The 17,261-nt window shown below is 44.3% G+C and overlaps 1 protein-coding gene across 2 annotated transcripts in view; it reads right to left on the bottom strand.

The window, feature by feature from the left end:
* LOC126194643 (ankyrin repeat and IBR domain-containing protein 1-like) overlaps positions 1-17,261 on the bottom strand; it is a 601,659-nt gene that overhangs the window by 314,632 nt on the left and 269,766 nt on the right. For both annotated transcript variants that reach the window (XM_049932817.1, XM_049932818.1), the window contains one exon: positions 8,643-8,972. In XM_049932817.1, coding sequence (XP_049788774.1) covers positions 8,643-8,972 — 330 coding nt within the window. The remainder of the gene's footprint in view (positions 1-8,642; positions 8,973-17,261) is intronic.

Consider the following 17,261-nt stretch of genomic DNA (forward strand, 5'->3'; position numbering starts at 1 on the left):
CCTTCAGGATCATTATGATGCAGCCATTCTCGATGAGAATCGATCCCAGAAACGCATCCCGTCCATGAGCAAAGTGACGCAGCACCTCATGACATGTCTCCATGGCCAAGGCGCTTATTGGACCAGTCCCATACCCAGCCTCTGTGCTGAGGCGGGGGAACCGCCACTTCCCATCCGGCGCCAGCTGCTCATCGTGAGTCAAGCATGTAAGTTCCTCGCAGCTCCAACTTCACTCGCACACCATACTGTCATTCGTCCATATCTGGAGCGCCTTTTTTCCAACCGTCCACAAACCATGATGCCATTTGGGTTCCGTGTCCAGCATGTGATGGAGTCATTTGGTGTGGTGCCAGTGAGACCCCAAGTCCAGGGTTTTAACCGTCTGCCACCGTGGTTATTAGAGCGGCCCAGATGATTTTAGATTTGGTGCGGTACAGGAGAGATAGCACTCCTGCTTCCGTTTTTAATGCGGTCTTTCCTGCCGTTTTATCTGAGCACCACGACCATGTAGCTGTTTCTATCGATGGGTCTAAGCAGGGCGACTCCGTTGGTTGCTCTGTCGTCTTCCCGGATCGTGTCCTCAAGGTCAGACTGCCTACCGAATTTACCATCTTTGACGCAGAATTATATGCAATCTTGTGGGCACTGGAGCAGATGAGACATTCTCCCAGTGTTAGATTTCTCGTCTGTTCAGATTCTCTGAGCGCCCTTTACTCTCTCTAGCGTTTGTACCCAGCAGATAAAGTAACCCAGACTGTCCAGGACGCCCTCCTCCAACTACAGCGACTGGGGAAGGAGATGTCTTTCTGCTGGGCACACGAGGGAATGTAAGGGCTGATAGAGCAGCCAAGGAGGCGCGCCGTGACCGTCAGGTCTTTCAGTGTGGTATTCCCCTGCATGCCCTCACCTCGCTGTTGCGGTATAAAGTCCTGTGTCGCTGGGAACATGAGTGGATAGAAGTGACCGACAACGTGTCGTCAAGCCCACAACTCGGCCGTGGCGTACTTCCTTCCAGCCACGTCGACTGGACGAAGTCCTCCTCACTCGTCTTCGCATCGGCCACAGCCCTATGACGCATGGATTTGTAATCTGGCGAGAGGACCCTCCGATGTGTGGTGCTTGTGGCGTGCAGATCACGGTGCACCACATTTTATTGGACTGTATTTTATTTGCTGACCAGAGGACTGCAGCGGATTTGACGGCGGATCTGCAGTCTATTTTATGCAATGATCAAGCGAATGTGGTTCGCGTTTTAAAGTTTTGTGAAATGTCCCACGTTTTTAACAAGATTTTGGGGAGATGTTTTTAATGTGTCAACATGGTGGCTGACTGACCCAAGTTTTTTGTAAGTGGTCAGCCAGTCACATTTCCCTGTGCTGTTCTTTTAGCTCTTCTGTGTTTTGTTTTCCCTCTTTTTAATTTCTTGATTAGCTATCTTTCCTCCTCATTGGTTTTAGTGCATGTGAGAGTGCCTGTGCGATAGAGTAATTGTGTGGTCATTTTGTGTGCATGCCTGTACGACAGTTTTCCTTCTTATCCACATTCGTTTATTTTAATCATTGCTAGGGCGCTGATAACCATGCCGTTGGACGCCCATAAGATCCCCAAACGACACACACACACCGCCGTTTGTTTGGGAGTCAACAGCCGTGACACCCAACAGGCACAAACATGGGTCATGTGGAGATGATAATGCAGAATCCTAAAGACACTGCCAGACGAAATTCTCAGCACTTCACTGAGATTACGTGATGTTAACTGCCGATCCTAACGGACAATCACAGCAGCTGTGTTGATGCTGACATGAGTAACAGCAGAAGCAGGAGTACCATGCCCATCTTGGATAGCAAAGACAATTCGGCCTTCTTTGAAGTCCTTGTAACACCTACACAGTGTTGCACGAGGTAGTGCATCTTCAAAGTCCGCCTGCTGCAGCTTTTCATAAGTTTTAGTGACTGTATGGTTTATATGAACACAGAATTTTACTGTGGCATACTGCTCCACTCGCATCACCTCCACATTTTGGTATGTGAAATCCAAAGAGCGTCTAAAAAATAGAGCATTGAAACTTCCTGGCAGATTAAAACTGTGTGCCGGACCGAGACTCGAACTCGGGACCTTTGCCTTTCTCGGGCATGTGCTCTACCACCTTGTTTAAATTTTTTTTAACTTGGCATATTCCTGCCAACGTTATTACAGAGCTTCACCACTTTAAAAATGTGGCAACTCACACCATTAAAGTGAAAGTCGTTCGAGAGTGGGCAACAGCAGACTGACTACACTTTTAAAGACTTACACAACATTCATTATTCATTCCATTATTTCATTGTAAGATCGTAATCGCTGGAGGAGATGTACAGCTTCAGGCTTCTTCGTAGGGAGACAGCCGTGGATCAGGTGGGTATTATATCCACGTGAAGTGTAGCCGCAGCCGACTACGCTCGGCTTCACTGCATGAGAAATGCCAGCTCAGTGACTGCGTCAAGTTGGTCTTCTCGAAGGTTAGTTTCTTACCCAAACACGACTCACGATTCGTCCTCAGAGCTTCACTTCTGCCAGTACCTCGTCTCCTACCTTCCAAACTTCACAGAAGCTCTCCTGCCAACCTTGCAGAACTAGCACTCCTGGAAGAAAGGCTATTGTGCAAACATGCTTTAGCCACAGCCTGGGAGCTTTTTCCAGAACGAATTATCACTCTGCGGCGGAGTGTGCGCAGATATGAAACTTTCTGGCAGATTAAAACTGAGTTTTTATGTATAATATCCATAGGCGGCAGCACTTTCGTATCGGTAGATTGGCACTAATGCTCTATTTCTAGAATGAAATGAAACCGGACCGAGACTCAAAATCGGGACCTTTTCAAAGCTCCTGAGTTCAAATCTTGGTCCGGTCTCATTTTATTCTGGGAATAGAGTATTAGTGCTAATCTACCGATACGAGAGTGCTGCCGCCTTTGGATATTACACATAACAACCAGCTCTTTTCTAACATTCCTGGTCTGGATAGGGAACTAACACGAAATATACAGGAAAAACTCAGTCTCAATCTTTGTTGATCAGCACTCGTCGGTCAAGATCAAAGACCCGATAAATCGTTGGACAGTTTGCAACAGACTGTGGTGTGAGTAAAAAGCAAAAATGTTATTATCATGTTTCTTTGTGTTGCCTATTGTTTTCTGTAAGTGGCGCAGTTTCTTGAGCAAAGCTAGTTAGTATGTTAGCAGTTTAGAGTGAACTTTAGATAAAAACAATGGTGTAAATTTTTCAACTGTTAAAATACTTTGCTGAATCTTTCTCAGAACTTTGGAAAATTTAACCATTCTACTTTTTTCTGTTCCAAGCAACAATGCAAACTTCGAAAGTGTCTTTTTTTGTAAGCAACATCTCATATGCTAAACAAAGATACTCTTTTTTTCCACACACCCTGCAAACAGTTACACAATTACATCATAGTACATGCTGCGAGAATTCATCTTTTCTTACTGAAGTGGATGCCAGAGAAAAATATATATGTAACGCCGCTCCACATATGATTGCGATTCCCGATTATAGAAACAGGAATGCAATTTTTTTTTATCCGATAAACTAATAATTATTTTAATACATGTATCTTGTTTTTAGAAGGTTCCCCCTTTTTAAAAATATTCCTCCTCATTATTAATAAATGTTGTACTTTAAAAAGATTTGCATTTGGTAACTCTAACGTCTGATTAAAGGTCGATTCGCTCTTGACGGAACAGGACGTCATGTCAAGATATTGCACGCTGCATTTCAAGTGGGAGCATTTCCACAGGTCATCAACGGTATGGAACGGGACGTCGTCGTCAAGTTTTCTTGGCAAGAAAATGTTATCGTTGAAGCTGTTGGCGGCAACTATGTCGTCGTTCTGCAAACATAGAACATTAACAGATTTTCGCCGCAACCACTCAAGTTACAGTAATTTATATTGTGCTTTTGCATCTTCTTCGTCTTTATTATTTTACTTTGTTTTCGAGACAAATTGCAAATGCTCCATGACGGCTTGGATAAGTTTTTCAACTGAGTGTTCTTCCATCAGAGAGAGCACGTATCGTTTTTCAGTAACTGAGCAGAGCAGACAGTTACACTGTGTACAAATGAGTATGCATTGATTAAGCAATTTTCATTAAATAACCTTTTATTAAGTGAAAAAGTAATTTCTACTGAAGGAGAAAAGTACAGTCGTTAATGAAGTTATTCGCTAAGATGTGTTAGTATACGTATATATTTTCGATAGCATTTAAATGTCAATGTTTTGAAATATTATTCCGCTTCTCAGTTGTTTAAGATACAAAACTGATTAAGAACATCCATTATGTAGTTTCATTTATTGTATTATTTCCTTAAATCCGATGGTACGAATTTTTGTATCACTGATGGTTTCTCATAACAACTTCACTTTCAGCGTTCGGTACAGGCCGAAGAGAATTGAGGTCTTTTTGAGTTTCGTCTTACGCGCCTATTCAGCCATTTGATGACGACGTCACCTGACCGTTCATTCCGTTCCGTTGATGTCTAGTGTGAACTGGTCCTTACTGTGAACCAGTGACAGCCTAGACCGGATCTTCCGGAAGGGCGGTGGCGATTATCGCCGAAACAACCTGTTTTAGGTTGCACCGTTATTTTCGTCTACAGTCTGACGTGACTGTTACAAATACTCAAAATAACCGCTTTCTGAAGTACTGATTTTAGGTTTTGTACCGCTATTACTTCCAATAACATACATGGACTATGGACAAAGATCGAAAATCTTTAATGAAGGCAAAGGAGTGGGAGATCGAGTATGGGGTTTAGGCTGCGGCAGAAATCTGTCTAATTTTCTCCAGAAAACGCTGCGAAGGTGAAGGAGGCAGGTGTGGCGACAGGGAGAGAAAAGGTCACGAGTTGATGACTTCCCTGCACCATCACTTTTGGGTAGTATCAACTGCTCGCCCTGAAGCAGCCACAAAGTGAAGGGTTCAAGTTTATATAGCACTTCAATAAAATTATAGATATACGAGCGCTATCCACAAAGTACATTACGTTTTGGAATTAAAAATAAATAAAGTATTGGAAATTTTTTTTATTATATACAGATGAAAGCCACACTTAAATACTACTTTTCTACATAGTTGCCATTTACATTAAGGCACTTATCGTAGCGATGGACGAGCTCGGAAATTCCTTCGTCGTAAAATTCGGCCGCCTGCGCCTTCAAGCACGTGGTTACCTCTTCATGAAGCTGTGCGTCGTCATCAAAACGCTGCATAGCCAACCACTTCTTCATTGCTGGAAATAAGTGGAAGTCGCTCGGTGCCAGGTCGGGACTGTACGGCGGATGAGGAAGCAACTCCCACTTAAAAGATTCGTGAACTTCACGAGTGGCATTTGCCGTGTGGGCCCGGGTGTTGTCGTGAATCAGCAAGATCTTTGAGCCCAACTTTCCCCTGCGCTTGTTTTGAATTGCTCTTCTGAGGTTGTGCAGGGTTTGGCAATACCTTTGAGAGTTTATTGTAGTGCCTCTTTCCAGGAAATCCTCAAAAATCACACCTTTTCTGTCCCAAAAGACAGTCGCCATCACCTTCCTTGCCGACACTGTCTGCATGCATTTCTTGGGTTTCTGGGGGAATTTGTGTGCCCTCACTACATTGACTGCAATTTTGCCTCGCAGTTCACATCCTTAACCAATGTTTCGTCACCAGTAACGATGCGATCGAATAATGAGTCGCCATCTTTCTCGTAAGCGTCCAAAAACGTTAACGCTGCAGCCATTCGCTGATTTTTGTGAATCTCTGTCAAGATTTCTGGTATCCATCTTGCACAAAACTTGTGGTAACCAAGCTTTTCGGTAATGATTTCGTGCAACAAACTTCGTGAAATTTGTGGAAAACTCATAGAGAGTTCCGTTATTGTGAAATTACGATTTTCACGGACAGCTGCATCGACTTTTTCGACAAGTTCGGCAGTCACTATGCTGGGTCTTCCACTTCGCTCTTCGTCGTGAACGTTAGTTCGGCCATTTTTAAATTTTATGACCCATTGATGCACTCCACCTTCAGTGATTATGTTGTCCCCATACACTTCACAAAGCTGCCGATAGATTTCCATGGGTGTACAGTTTTTTGCAGTCAGAAACCTTATTATAGCACGCACTTCACACTTCGCGGCATTTTCAATTAACGCTGACATTTCAAACTGTCACAGTAACTCAACGGAGTACAGCACGAACCTCTCACTAGCACGGCAGGATGCCGACTGAGCGGCGGAATGCCATGACACCAAGATGGCCGCCGGCCGGAGTGGCCGTGCGGTTCTAGGCGCTAGAGTCTGGAACCGCGTGACCGCTACGGTCGCAGGTTCGAATCCTGCCTCGGACATGGATGTGTGTGTGTCCTTAGGTTAGTTAGGTTTAAGTAGTTCTATGCTCTAGGGGACTGATGACCTCAGAAGTTAAGTCTCATAGTGCTCAGAGCCATTTGAACCATTTTTGAACCAAGATGGGCGCGCTAGCCCCGCCTCTAACGGACACAAACGAAAACGTAATGTACTTTGTGGATAGCCCTCGTATTAAAGTTACCTCCACCTCCAAGGAATATTGTGGACGGTTTTTCCTTATATGACTTCGCAAGCTTGTTGTGCTTCCTCCCATTTTTAACTTTTTAAACCATATGGAGCGTTGTCGTTCATTGCTTCCAAACTTCGTAAAATACTTCCCAACTAGGGATGGCAGCATTCTGCAATACAACTGATGTCCGAAGACAACTGCGGGAAACTATTGTATTGACCAGCCGGGGTCAAGTCTTTCACGCTACATGTACAAGCATTCTGGGCAATAGACCAGCCATATGGCAACATGTACAGCATTGTCTCGGAAGTGGTGTATCGATTCTTATGTCATGTGTTCGTTGATAGTTTCTAACTCTAGGTGTTAGTATTAAAATTAGGCTAAGTACGTTTCCCAGTTTCTACAGGGTGGCGCACGAAATGTGTTACCAATTGTTTCTTTCACAATTTACGACGCACATTAGATATCCTGCTGGGATCTCTACAGCAGTACCAGCAGAGCTTGGAAAAACAAATGAGTTACGAAATGACGTGTAATTCACGATACTGCCGCTAGGAGACTAGTAAGCAGCAATGGCTGACAATGGAAGACTGACGACACAGCAACGATCGGCAATTGTGTTACTTTTTCACGAAACGAAAAGCCTTGTTGTGACTCAGAGACGTTCTCGACAACAGTTTAACACACGATGGGTCCCTTGCAAGAAGACCATCCACAGGTTGTACGATAAATTTGTACAGGAAGGAACAGTATTGGAAGTGAAGCGACCTCGGTCTAAGCCTGTTTGTTCGCCGGAGAATATTGAAGCGGTACGAGTTGCTGTACAGAGAAGTCCCGGGAAATCGTGTAGAAAGGCAGCAGTGCAACTGGGAATATCCAGACGCCCCGTTCAACGCATTCTTAAAAGTGACCTCCATATGTACCCATACAAGAGGACCTGTGCACAGAAGCTCACTGAAGAACACAAGCAGCAGAGACTACTGTTTGTTCAGTGGGCGGAGGATAGGGAAGAAACTCTCAACAACGTTTGGTTTTCAGAAGAGGCGCATTTTCATTTAGACAGTGTGGTTAAAAAACAAAATGTACGCTTTTGGGCCATTGAAAACCCACAAGTGCTTCATGAACGACAACATTATGCTCCGAGGATTACAGCGTGGGCAGCAATTTCCAGTCACGGACTTATTGGATCCTTTTTCTTTGAAGAAACTGTGAAGAGCGAACGTTATTTGAGCATGCTTTGCAATAGCTTCAGTCCACAGCTTCTTGCTACTGCCTTGCCCTTCAACACGCAGTGGTTCATGCAAGATGGAGCTAGGCCACATACTGCAAACACTGTGTTGGAGTTTTTACACGAGCATTTCAACATGTGGATCATTTCACTCAGGTTTCCAGGTCGCTTCAATGACGGGCAAAATTGCCCCCCCCCCCCCCCCATAGTCCAGACCTCAATCCATGTGACTTTTTTCTTTGAGGGTACCTAAAGGAAAAAAGTTTCTCGAAATGTCCACGTGGTTTAATGGAGCTCTTCAAGCTTGCAGTGAAATTACGGAAGACATGTGCTGTAGGGTAATCACTAACTTCAGTGTTCATCTGAAGGAAGTTAGGAAACGAAATGGTGGACATATGGAGCATGTGCTGAGTTAGAACAAAACTCCATTGTAGTATATGTTCCTTTCAGATTGTATTGACAGTAAAGTTTATATTCAAAAACAAAATGGTATCACATTTCGTTCGCCACCATGTATAATAACCCAATATTTGAAAACAATTGAAATTTTACGAATAAACGTTACTAATTTTTAAAAACCAACAATATCAGCACTGCTACTATAGCAGATTAATATCCCTGTTTTTTAGCCAGTTATTAGTAAAACGAGAAAAATATGTACTGTAACCGAGATAATACAAATACCGAAAAATATCAGTTATTCAGAACTGAAATACAGGTATCGGTTTTAGCCGGTCGGTTTTCCCCATCGCTATATCCCGCCCCGGTGATGCTCCGCGTTAGGTAAGGACGGTGTTGGAGGCTGCGGGCGGGCGGTTGGCAGCAGCGGGCAGTTGGCAGCAGTGGCACGCACCTGGTCCTGCGCGCGCAGGTCGACGCGCTCGGCGCCCCCTCCCGGCGTGGCGGCTCCGCGCCACTGCAGCAGCAGCGCAGCGCAGGCGGCGCGCCGCTCCTGCGCGCTGAGCGGCTTGCCGGCGGGCAGAGTGCACGCCGCGTGCAGCGCCGTCTCGTTGGCGGCGTTGCGCTTGTTGGGGTTGCCCGCCAGGTCATTGAGGAAGGTCCTGAGCAGGTGCTTCATGCCGTGGCGCGCCGCGTAGTGCAGCGCCGTGTTGTGGCCGTGGCTCTCGCCGTAGCTCACGTTCGGGTCCAGGTTGCGCCGCAGCTCTGCTGAGCTCTGGAACACCTGACACAGCCCGCCGTCACACTCACTCGCCGCGCTCTACAACCTCAGTGAAATTACTCGCTAGTTGCGGGTAGTGTTCGTGATAAGCTCTGCTTACTCGGGGCTGACGTCAAAATGACACGTACTGTACATGTTGTAACGCCCCAAGGACAGAAAAACCCCAATTAATAAACTTTGTGGAAACTTGAAGTAGGGAAGTTAGTCATCTGGACAGTGATGGCAACTATTGACGATAAAATCTACACTGGTAATATTTTGATTAACACCTATATCATTCAAATACTGAGGATAGCACACAAAAAGGGGAGATAAAAGGAAAGGATTATCATAATTATTTATCAAACTTCTATAGAATAAATTCAAAATCACATGAATGAAGGGTAAATCCAAGAAAGTAATTCAGTCAAAGATAACATTTAACATGGAAGAGAGTTGTGGCCGCATCGAACAGGAAATTCAATGCGGCTACAATGCAACTCAGATATGGAAATGTTCAGTTAGTTAGTTGCTCTTGAATCGCTCTAGAGTACTTTAGCGATAGTTTCAGTTTTGGAAGTTTGATAATTTGTGAGGTAGAGACTGAAGTACTGCTCAGTCATTCGACTGATGAAAGTTAATCTTTACCGTTCTCAACGCGACGGTATAGGAAGACGAGTGTTAGACTTCAATTGAGTGATATTGGTTTATCGGACTTAGCCTTCGTACTGAAGAACAGTTACAAACCTTGAGAGAAATGGATCAACGACAGAAAAACAATTCGTAATCTTGAATAGAGCGTCCGCAGCTCGTGGTCGTGCGGTAGCGTTCTCGCTCAGAGCCATTTGAACCATTTAGCCATTTCTTGAGTATAACACAATAAAACGAAGACACGAAGAAAGACAAGTACGCCGATTAGTCAAAAGTTGTCGTCAGCATCACGATTACTGAACTGAACAGAAGTTAATCTTGAATGATATATCGGTGTGCGTGTGTTGTAGGGACAAACAATTAATTACAGAAAGAACAATAAAATATGAGTCAAATGATAAATCTTACGTGTTGCCTAACTCATTAAACGGACAATACAATGTGTATTAATGCGAATTGATTGACTTTTTAAACATTTTAAGTGACTAAATGAGTACATGAATAATGGACAGTGAAAAGTGATTAGTTAAAACCAGTATTACGGCGTATTAAAAAACATTTACCCCAACATAAGTTATCTCTGGAGTTACGTCGGACCGTTGTTAATAACTGGACGTAGCAACGGCATAGCAACGGAATAGTAGACAGCAAAAGTTCATCCTCGCTATGTATGAAGTGAAAAACGACCGTAATAATGAAATCAAGATTCAAGATTTTATTTAATCACGAAACTAACCGGGCATAAAAATAAAAATAAACGATTGCAGTTTACCAGTTCGCACAAGGTGAGAGGAATGTTGCGGACAGATAACAGAATATTTCTAAACCACGCAAGGAGTTGTATTCTTACGAGAGGTACAGGTGCTGTTCCACGTCACACCGACGGGGACGAACATCTTTACGAGTCGCGTCTCCAACCGGCGAGTGAAGAAGGAGGGAAGGGACGTCACAATGTTCGCAGCACATTTCGAGACCCGCGTCCGGCCATCCTGACTTAGGTTTTCCGTGATTTCCCTGAATCGCTCCAGGCAAATGCTGGGATGGTTCTTTTGAAAGGGCAGGACCGACTTCCTTCCCCGTCCTTCCCTAACCCGATGAGCCGATGACCTCGGTGTTTGGTCTCTTCCTCCAAACAACCCAACCCAACCCCACATTTCGAGTAAGCCGAGCGTGGCAGTGACACTATGTCGTCCCATGCGTAAGCGGGCTCTCGGAAAACGCAACGTATTCGGAGAGAAAAGAAGCTAAATGCTTGTAACAAGGAAGAATATAAATGTCACTGGTGTTTGTCTCAGTCGCAGAAATTAAGCTCTCCTCCTGCATTTCTAACTTAACAAATTCTCAGAAATCTCAACACATTTATACTAACAAAAAAAACTGTAAAACTGTCATGTCCGTCTGTTTGAAAACGCTAAGCTCCAAAACGACTAGAAATTTTTCATGGGGTTTTCACAGGTAACTTGCGCGAAGCTTCGGGCTACGTGTCTGAAAGAACAGATACCTTCATGTAATTGATTCGCCTCTATGGGCGACTAATCTACCCTCTTCAGTGCAGATGCCCAAGACTTCCTAGAAACCAGTTCTGAACGACAGACTCCAAATAGCTGATCAATTTATCCCATGGTCGCCGGGAGTGAAGTACCTCGGTGTCTACCTTGACAAAAAAATTACTCTTTACGCAGTATATTGACGACAAGAAGACGCCACCCCAGAAGATGGCCAGGTCATTGATTCCGTTCCTGAAGAGTGAGGATCTCAACCCTAAGACTAAACTTCAATTGTATAAGGCAACGGTGGAACCCACAATGTTATATGGCTCCACCTCATGGGGAACTACGTGCGTCTCCAACTACAACAAACTCCAAACGCTGCAAAATATTTGCTATCGATGGATCACAGGAGCTCCATGGTGGACAAGAAACGTCGACATCCGCACCGCACTCCACGGGGCCACTATACAAGAGAAGGTCCATGACAATGCTCTACGAGTTTTTGACAAAATCGATGCCCTTAGGGACGAAGTTCGACAATCAGAATCAGTAGAAACGGTAAACCCTGCAAGATGGCACAAGTATCGAGTACCGAAGTCAATAACGTTTCACTTCCCATAGGAAATCTGTCATAACACGAGGAAGCAGTCACACATAACAGCCTAGACACATCTCACCCTCCACAGCAGACAGACATCACCAAAGACAGCAGGCTAAAGGACCCATTGAGTGCCCAAGCCTAACTGGATGTGTAATAAACAAAGTGTTTTCCTTTTATCCTCACATCCCATCCTAGAAGAATAAGTCATCAAGGGTAATCTCTTCAGCCAACACTACACAATTTTAAAAAAATTGAAAAAACAAAAAAAAAAGGACTTCCTGAGGTGACATCAGCATAGCGAGGAATGTGGATAGGTGGCGCTAGCTGGGAACGTGGGTCAGCTGAGAGGTGCGAAGAGACGTTCCGCGCAGTTGCGATAAACACAGTGTCTACGTGGCGCAGTGATTAAACTGCCTAGTAAGCGGTAGAGCCCAGGTTTGAGCCCTGGTCTGACAGACATTTTCACTCATCACCACAGATTCTGCGTAATGTAACGATTCATCTGACATCAGTAATCCTTTCCTTTCTCCCTCCACCTTCATTTTATAAAAAAAGATATTGTTATTTAATATTTTAGGCGTTTGCTCAACTTAGTAGATCATATGTTTACTTTAGTGCGACGATCATCACGGCGTAACACACCAAAGAAGCAAGAAATGGCGCTGTTAGTTTCGTACTGCATCAAAGAACCAATAGATGGGGCTGCTAGTCTCATCTCAGTCACGGATGTCGTAAATTTACGTATGTGGTAGAATTAATCGCTGCAGTCTTATCTTTATGATAACAAACTATCATTGAATTTACTTGCTCACGTTATACTCATTTACTGATTTCGCTTTATGTATAAAAAAACGATACAGTTCGGAAATAAACAGCCAAATACTTGTGACAAGCCGCGCGGGATTAGCCGAGCGGTCCTGGGCGCTGCAGGTTAGGGTTAGGTTAGGTTAGTGTTGTTTAACGTCCCGTCGACAACGAGGTCATTAGAGACGGAGCGCAAGCTCGGGTTAGGGAAGGATGGGGAAGGAAATCGGCCGTGCCCTTTCAAAGGAACCATCCCGGCATTTGCCTGAAACGATTTAGGGAAATCACGGAAAACCTAAATCAGGATGGCTGGAGACGGGATTGAACCGTCGTCCTCCCGAATGCGAGTCCAGTGTGCTAACCACTGCGCCACCTCGCTCGGTGGGCGCTGCAGTCTTGGACTGTGCGGCTGGTCCCGGCGGACGTTCGAGTCCTCCCTCAGGCATGGCATGGGTGTCTGTGTTTGTCCTTAGGATAATTTAGGTTAAGTAGTGTGTAAGCTTAGGGACTGATGACCTTAGCAGTTAAGTCCCATAGGATTTCACACACATTACATTACATTAGTTGTATCAAGCAAGGAATAGAAATGTCTTTGCTCGTCATTTCCCTCACAGCAATTTCATCCTTACATTCTATCAGACAGAAGTCACAAAATCGAAGAACTCAGTCCTGATTGAGTGCGCTTTTATATGTAAATAATATCGAATATTGCAAAACATACTTGTATTTCATTAACAAGAAAGTCACAAACGCAAAGATGAATATACGTAGAATGAGATTTTCACTTTGCAGCGGAGTGTGCGCTGATATGAAACTTCCTGGCAGATTAAAACTGTGTGCCCGACCGAGACTCGAACTCAGACCTTTGCAAAGGTCCGAGTTCGAGTCTCGGTCGGGCACACAGTTTTAATCTTCCAGGAAGTTTCATGAATATACGTATATATTTATTATTATGAAGAATGTAGCAACCAGTCACGCAAACATAATAACTGGCAGAAGTAAAGCTGTGAGGGCCGGGCGTGAGTCGTGCTTCGGTAGCTCAGATGGTAGAGCACTTGCCCGCGAAAGGCAAAGGTCCCGAGTTCGAGTCTCGGTCGGGCACACAGTTTTAATCTGCCAGGAAGTTTCATATCAGCGCACACTCCGCTGCAGAGTGAAAATCTCATTCGGGATAATTTATTTATCTTGTTGCAAATCGATTTCGACTGATATCAGTCATCATCGGTGCGTTTTTCTAACCGATGCATGCCATAAGTAGAACTACTGCCGCAGGCCGGAGTGGCCGAGCGGTTCTAGGCGATCGCAGTTTCGAATCCTGCCTCGCGCATGGATGTGTGTGATGTCCTTAGGTTAGTTAGGTTTAAGTAGTTCTAAGTTCTAGGGGACTGTTGACCTCAGAAGTTAAGTCCCATAGCGCTCAGAGCCATTTGAACCATTTTTTAGAAGTACTATCCTTGGCAGATTTCTATCATAGCAATCTGCCAAGGGCAGTACTTCTACTTATGGCATGTGTCGGTTAGAAAAATGAATCGATGATGACTGATATCAGTCGAAATCGATTTGCAAGATAAATAAATTATGTTTCCGCGACTGGTTGCTACACTCTTTATAATTTTATATTCCACTGTGCCTGCATAGAAAGGGAACCTTATGGAGCCCAACATTAAAAAATATTTATTATTGACATGCAGCAGGATATAAACCTGCCTTCCACGTTGTGAGTAGCGTCCCTAACCACGAGACCTCGACTAACACATGCATGTCTCAACAATATCATTCATCTAACGATATCCTAAAGACTTTTATCCGTGATTCGTCATTAACTGTCATTTAATTATGAGAAATCGTACCAAGGGCGACAAGTTTGTGATAAATCTTAAATTCTTTGTTCCCTTGAAACGCCGTACTGCTGTAACACGCATGTTGTAACAAAGGACAACAAAATACCAGATTGACGAAATCAATATTACGTCTCCAAAGTTGCCGACTGCTGTAAGCGCATCGACTGACATGTCATTCTCACGTCAGTTCTGAGCAAGCGAGATCCGCGTGAAAAACAGGCTGTTGAGCGCACGTCACAGCACGTGACATTGCAGGTCTTACGAGTGCGAGCAGCCTCCTCTGGCAGCGAGGATAATTTGAAAGCTCACTAGAAAGAGTTTTATTTTTTATTTTTTCATAAAGGAGTATTCAGATAAACTGAAAACTAATCAGAAACGAAAGTTCTTCAGATTTATTTCTCTTTCAATTTCGATGTACTAATTTGTGATGGTCACCCATTGCAGTGGCTGACAACAGTGCTGTAAGGGTCCTTGGCATGCTCTTTGGTTTTGCTATTTGCTTTCTGTGCTGCCGTAGTTCGTAAGTTAGCTTTGGGATTTCTTGTGTGTTTGTATTTGCATTTGTTTATCATGTCAAACCCACCGTTTCAAACCCATCATTTCCCTGCCTCGCAATTAGTGGCGCCACAAACGCAAACACCTGTGACACCACCGCTCGATCTAATTCGGTTTGTTAATTGATAGACGCAGTCAGTGAACTAGTTTACGGGACTGATGAAGGAGTTCGTCCATACGGAGACGGTAACAAATGAGAAACAGATTCAGACTCCACCACCCACTTCACCGCCACTGCACAACTGCAGACAGTGGTTAATTCATTTCGAGTGCCGCAACCTGATGAGCTCATAGAACGCTTAGGAGCGGGTTGCTATTTCCCTAAGATCGATTTGCGCTTTGATTACCTACAGATTTCATTTCATGAACAGTCACAGGATGGGTTTGCGACTGATACACATTCGGGTCTCTACAAATTTCTTCACTTGCAGACTATTTTTTCAGTCGATGATTCATTACATGCAACGATTTGTCTGCACAAACATCGTCTATACAGAAAAATTAGTGCAAATATCTGAGCATGTAAAGGGCTATTATAGAGCTGTTATCAGCCACTGCAGTGGTTGGCCTTCATAAATTAGTGCATCGAAGTCGGAAGAGTAATAAATCTTAAGAACTTTCAATTCTGATGAGCTTTCAATTTATCTGAATACTCGTATACGAAAACATAAAAACTGTCGAAAATTTGAAAAAATTTCTTAACGTGTACAAAATCACGTATAAATACTTGACAATGATTGGCACGTGTGTTCCATTTCAGAGACTGTCCTCTTTTTCGGTAGCGCATCTGCACCAGCGATCTTTCAACGCTGTCTGGAACAGTTAACTACATCTGTGCCTTCATGTGCAAATTACTTGGATGACATTGTGGTATCGGGCCGCACGGCAGAAGAGCAACTCAGTAATTTACGTACCCTGTTCAAAGTGTTGTCAGAGATTGAGTACTTAGGTCATGTTATCAATCTCCAAGGTGTTCATCCGAAGCAGTTGCTCTTGCAGGCTCTTCGTGACCTCAAACCTCCAAGAAATCTCTCTGAATTGTAATCAGTACTAGGGAAGCTGATCTACTACATTCGCTTCATTCCTAATGCAGCTCATATCGCGGTTCCCTTACTTCCTCTTCGATGATGACTGGGTGTTGTGTGATGTCCTTAGGTTAGTTAGGTTTAAGTAGTTCTAAGTTCTAGGGGACTGATGACCATAGATGTTAAGTCCCATAGTGCTCAGAGCCATTTGAACTTCCTCTTCGGCGTAAGAATATAGCTTTCGTGTGGTCCCACGATTGCGACATTGCATTTTAGAAATTGAACGACGCTTTGGTCAGCGATCGTTATCTGGTACATTTCGATCCTGGCAAACCAGCTGTCTTGGTACGGACGCATCCTCGTACGGCGTTGACGCAGTACTTTCGCACAGAAATGGTTCTGCAGACAAATTAGTAGCTTTCGCCTCCAAGCTTCTCAACCCGGCTCAGACCGATTATTCGCAGATAGCGAAGGAGGCCCTTGCCATCATTTATGGAGTGACTGAATTTCACCAATACCTATATCGAAGGAAATTGTACTTAGCCACTGACCACAAACTGCTGCAGTCACTTTTCAACCTGGTCAAGCCTATTCCAAACCACACTTCACTAAAATTGCAACTATGGGCTCTTATTCTTTCACATTATCAGTAGAAGATAATTCAAAGGACCATATAAAAGCGTGCTAATGCAGACATGCTATCGCGTCTTCCTATGGGACTGGATGCAGACTTTGACACTTCGGAAGCATCATGCTGTCACATCAATGCACAGGATTTAAATGCGCTGGACCAGTTCCCCTTAGATCACCGGAAGGTCCCGCAGACAACGGCAGTCGACAAGGACTTGCAGATTTAGTTGCAGTATGACCGCACAGGATTTCCTCATTCAATGAAAAAAATCATTAGCTGGAGGTCCAGAGATACTTTGCATATCGGCATGACTTGTAAGTGCTTCAAGGTGTTGTTTTGCTACGCACTCAAGCAGAACAACGGCGTGTGGTGATCTCAAAGGATCCAGAGAGATATGTACTCAGCTAGCTTGCTCCATCAGGGTCACTGGGGAGTGATTCGTACGAGACAGTTAGCTCGCAGACACTGCACTTGGTTCGGCATGATGATGACACAGTGCCATGCTTGTACGGAACACCAGGCAGTCCGACCTCAAAGTTTATCTGACTGGCCAAAACCACAAGCGCGTTGGCGGTACATTCATCTGGACTTTGCTGGGCCCCAATGGAAAATTCGTTGGCTGATTGTTGTCGACGCATACAGCAAGTTTCCTTTCGTCGTGCCCATGAGTTCAACATCGATATGTCACACACTACAGTCTTTGTAGTCCATAGTT

The sequence above is a fragment of the Schistocerca nitens genome, chromosome 7 (assembly GCF_023898315.1).
Source record: "Schistocerca nitens isolate TAMUIC-IGC-003100 chromosome 7, iqSchNite1.1, whole genome shotgun sequence".
NCBI classification, from domain to species: domain Eukaryota; kingdom Metazoa; phylum Arthropoda; class Insecta; order Orthoptera; family Acrididae; genus Schistocerca; species Schistocerca nitens.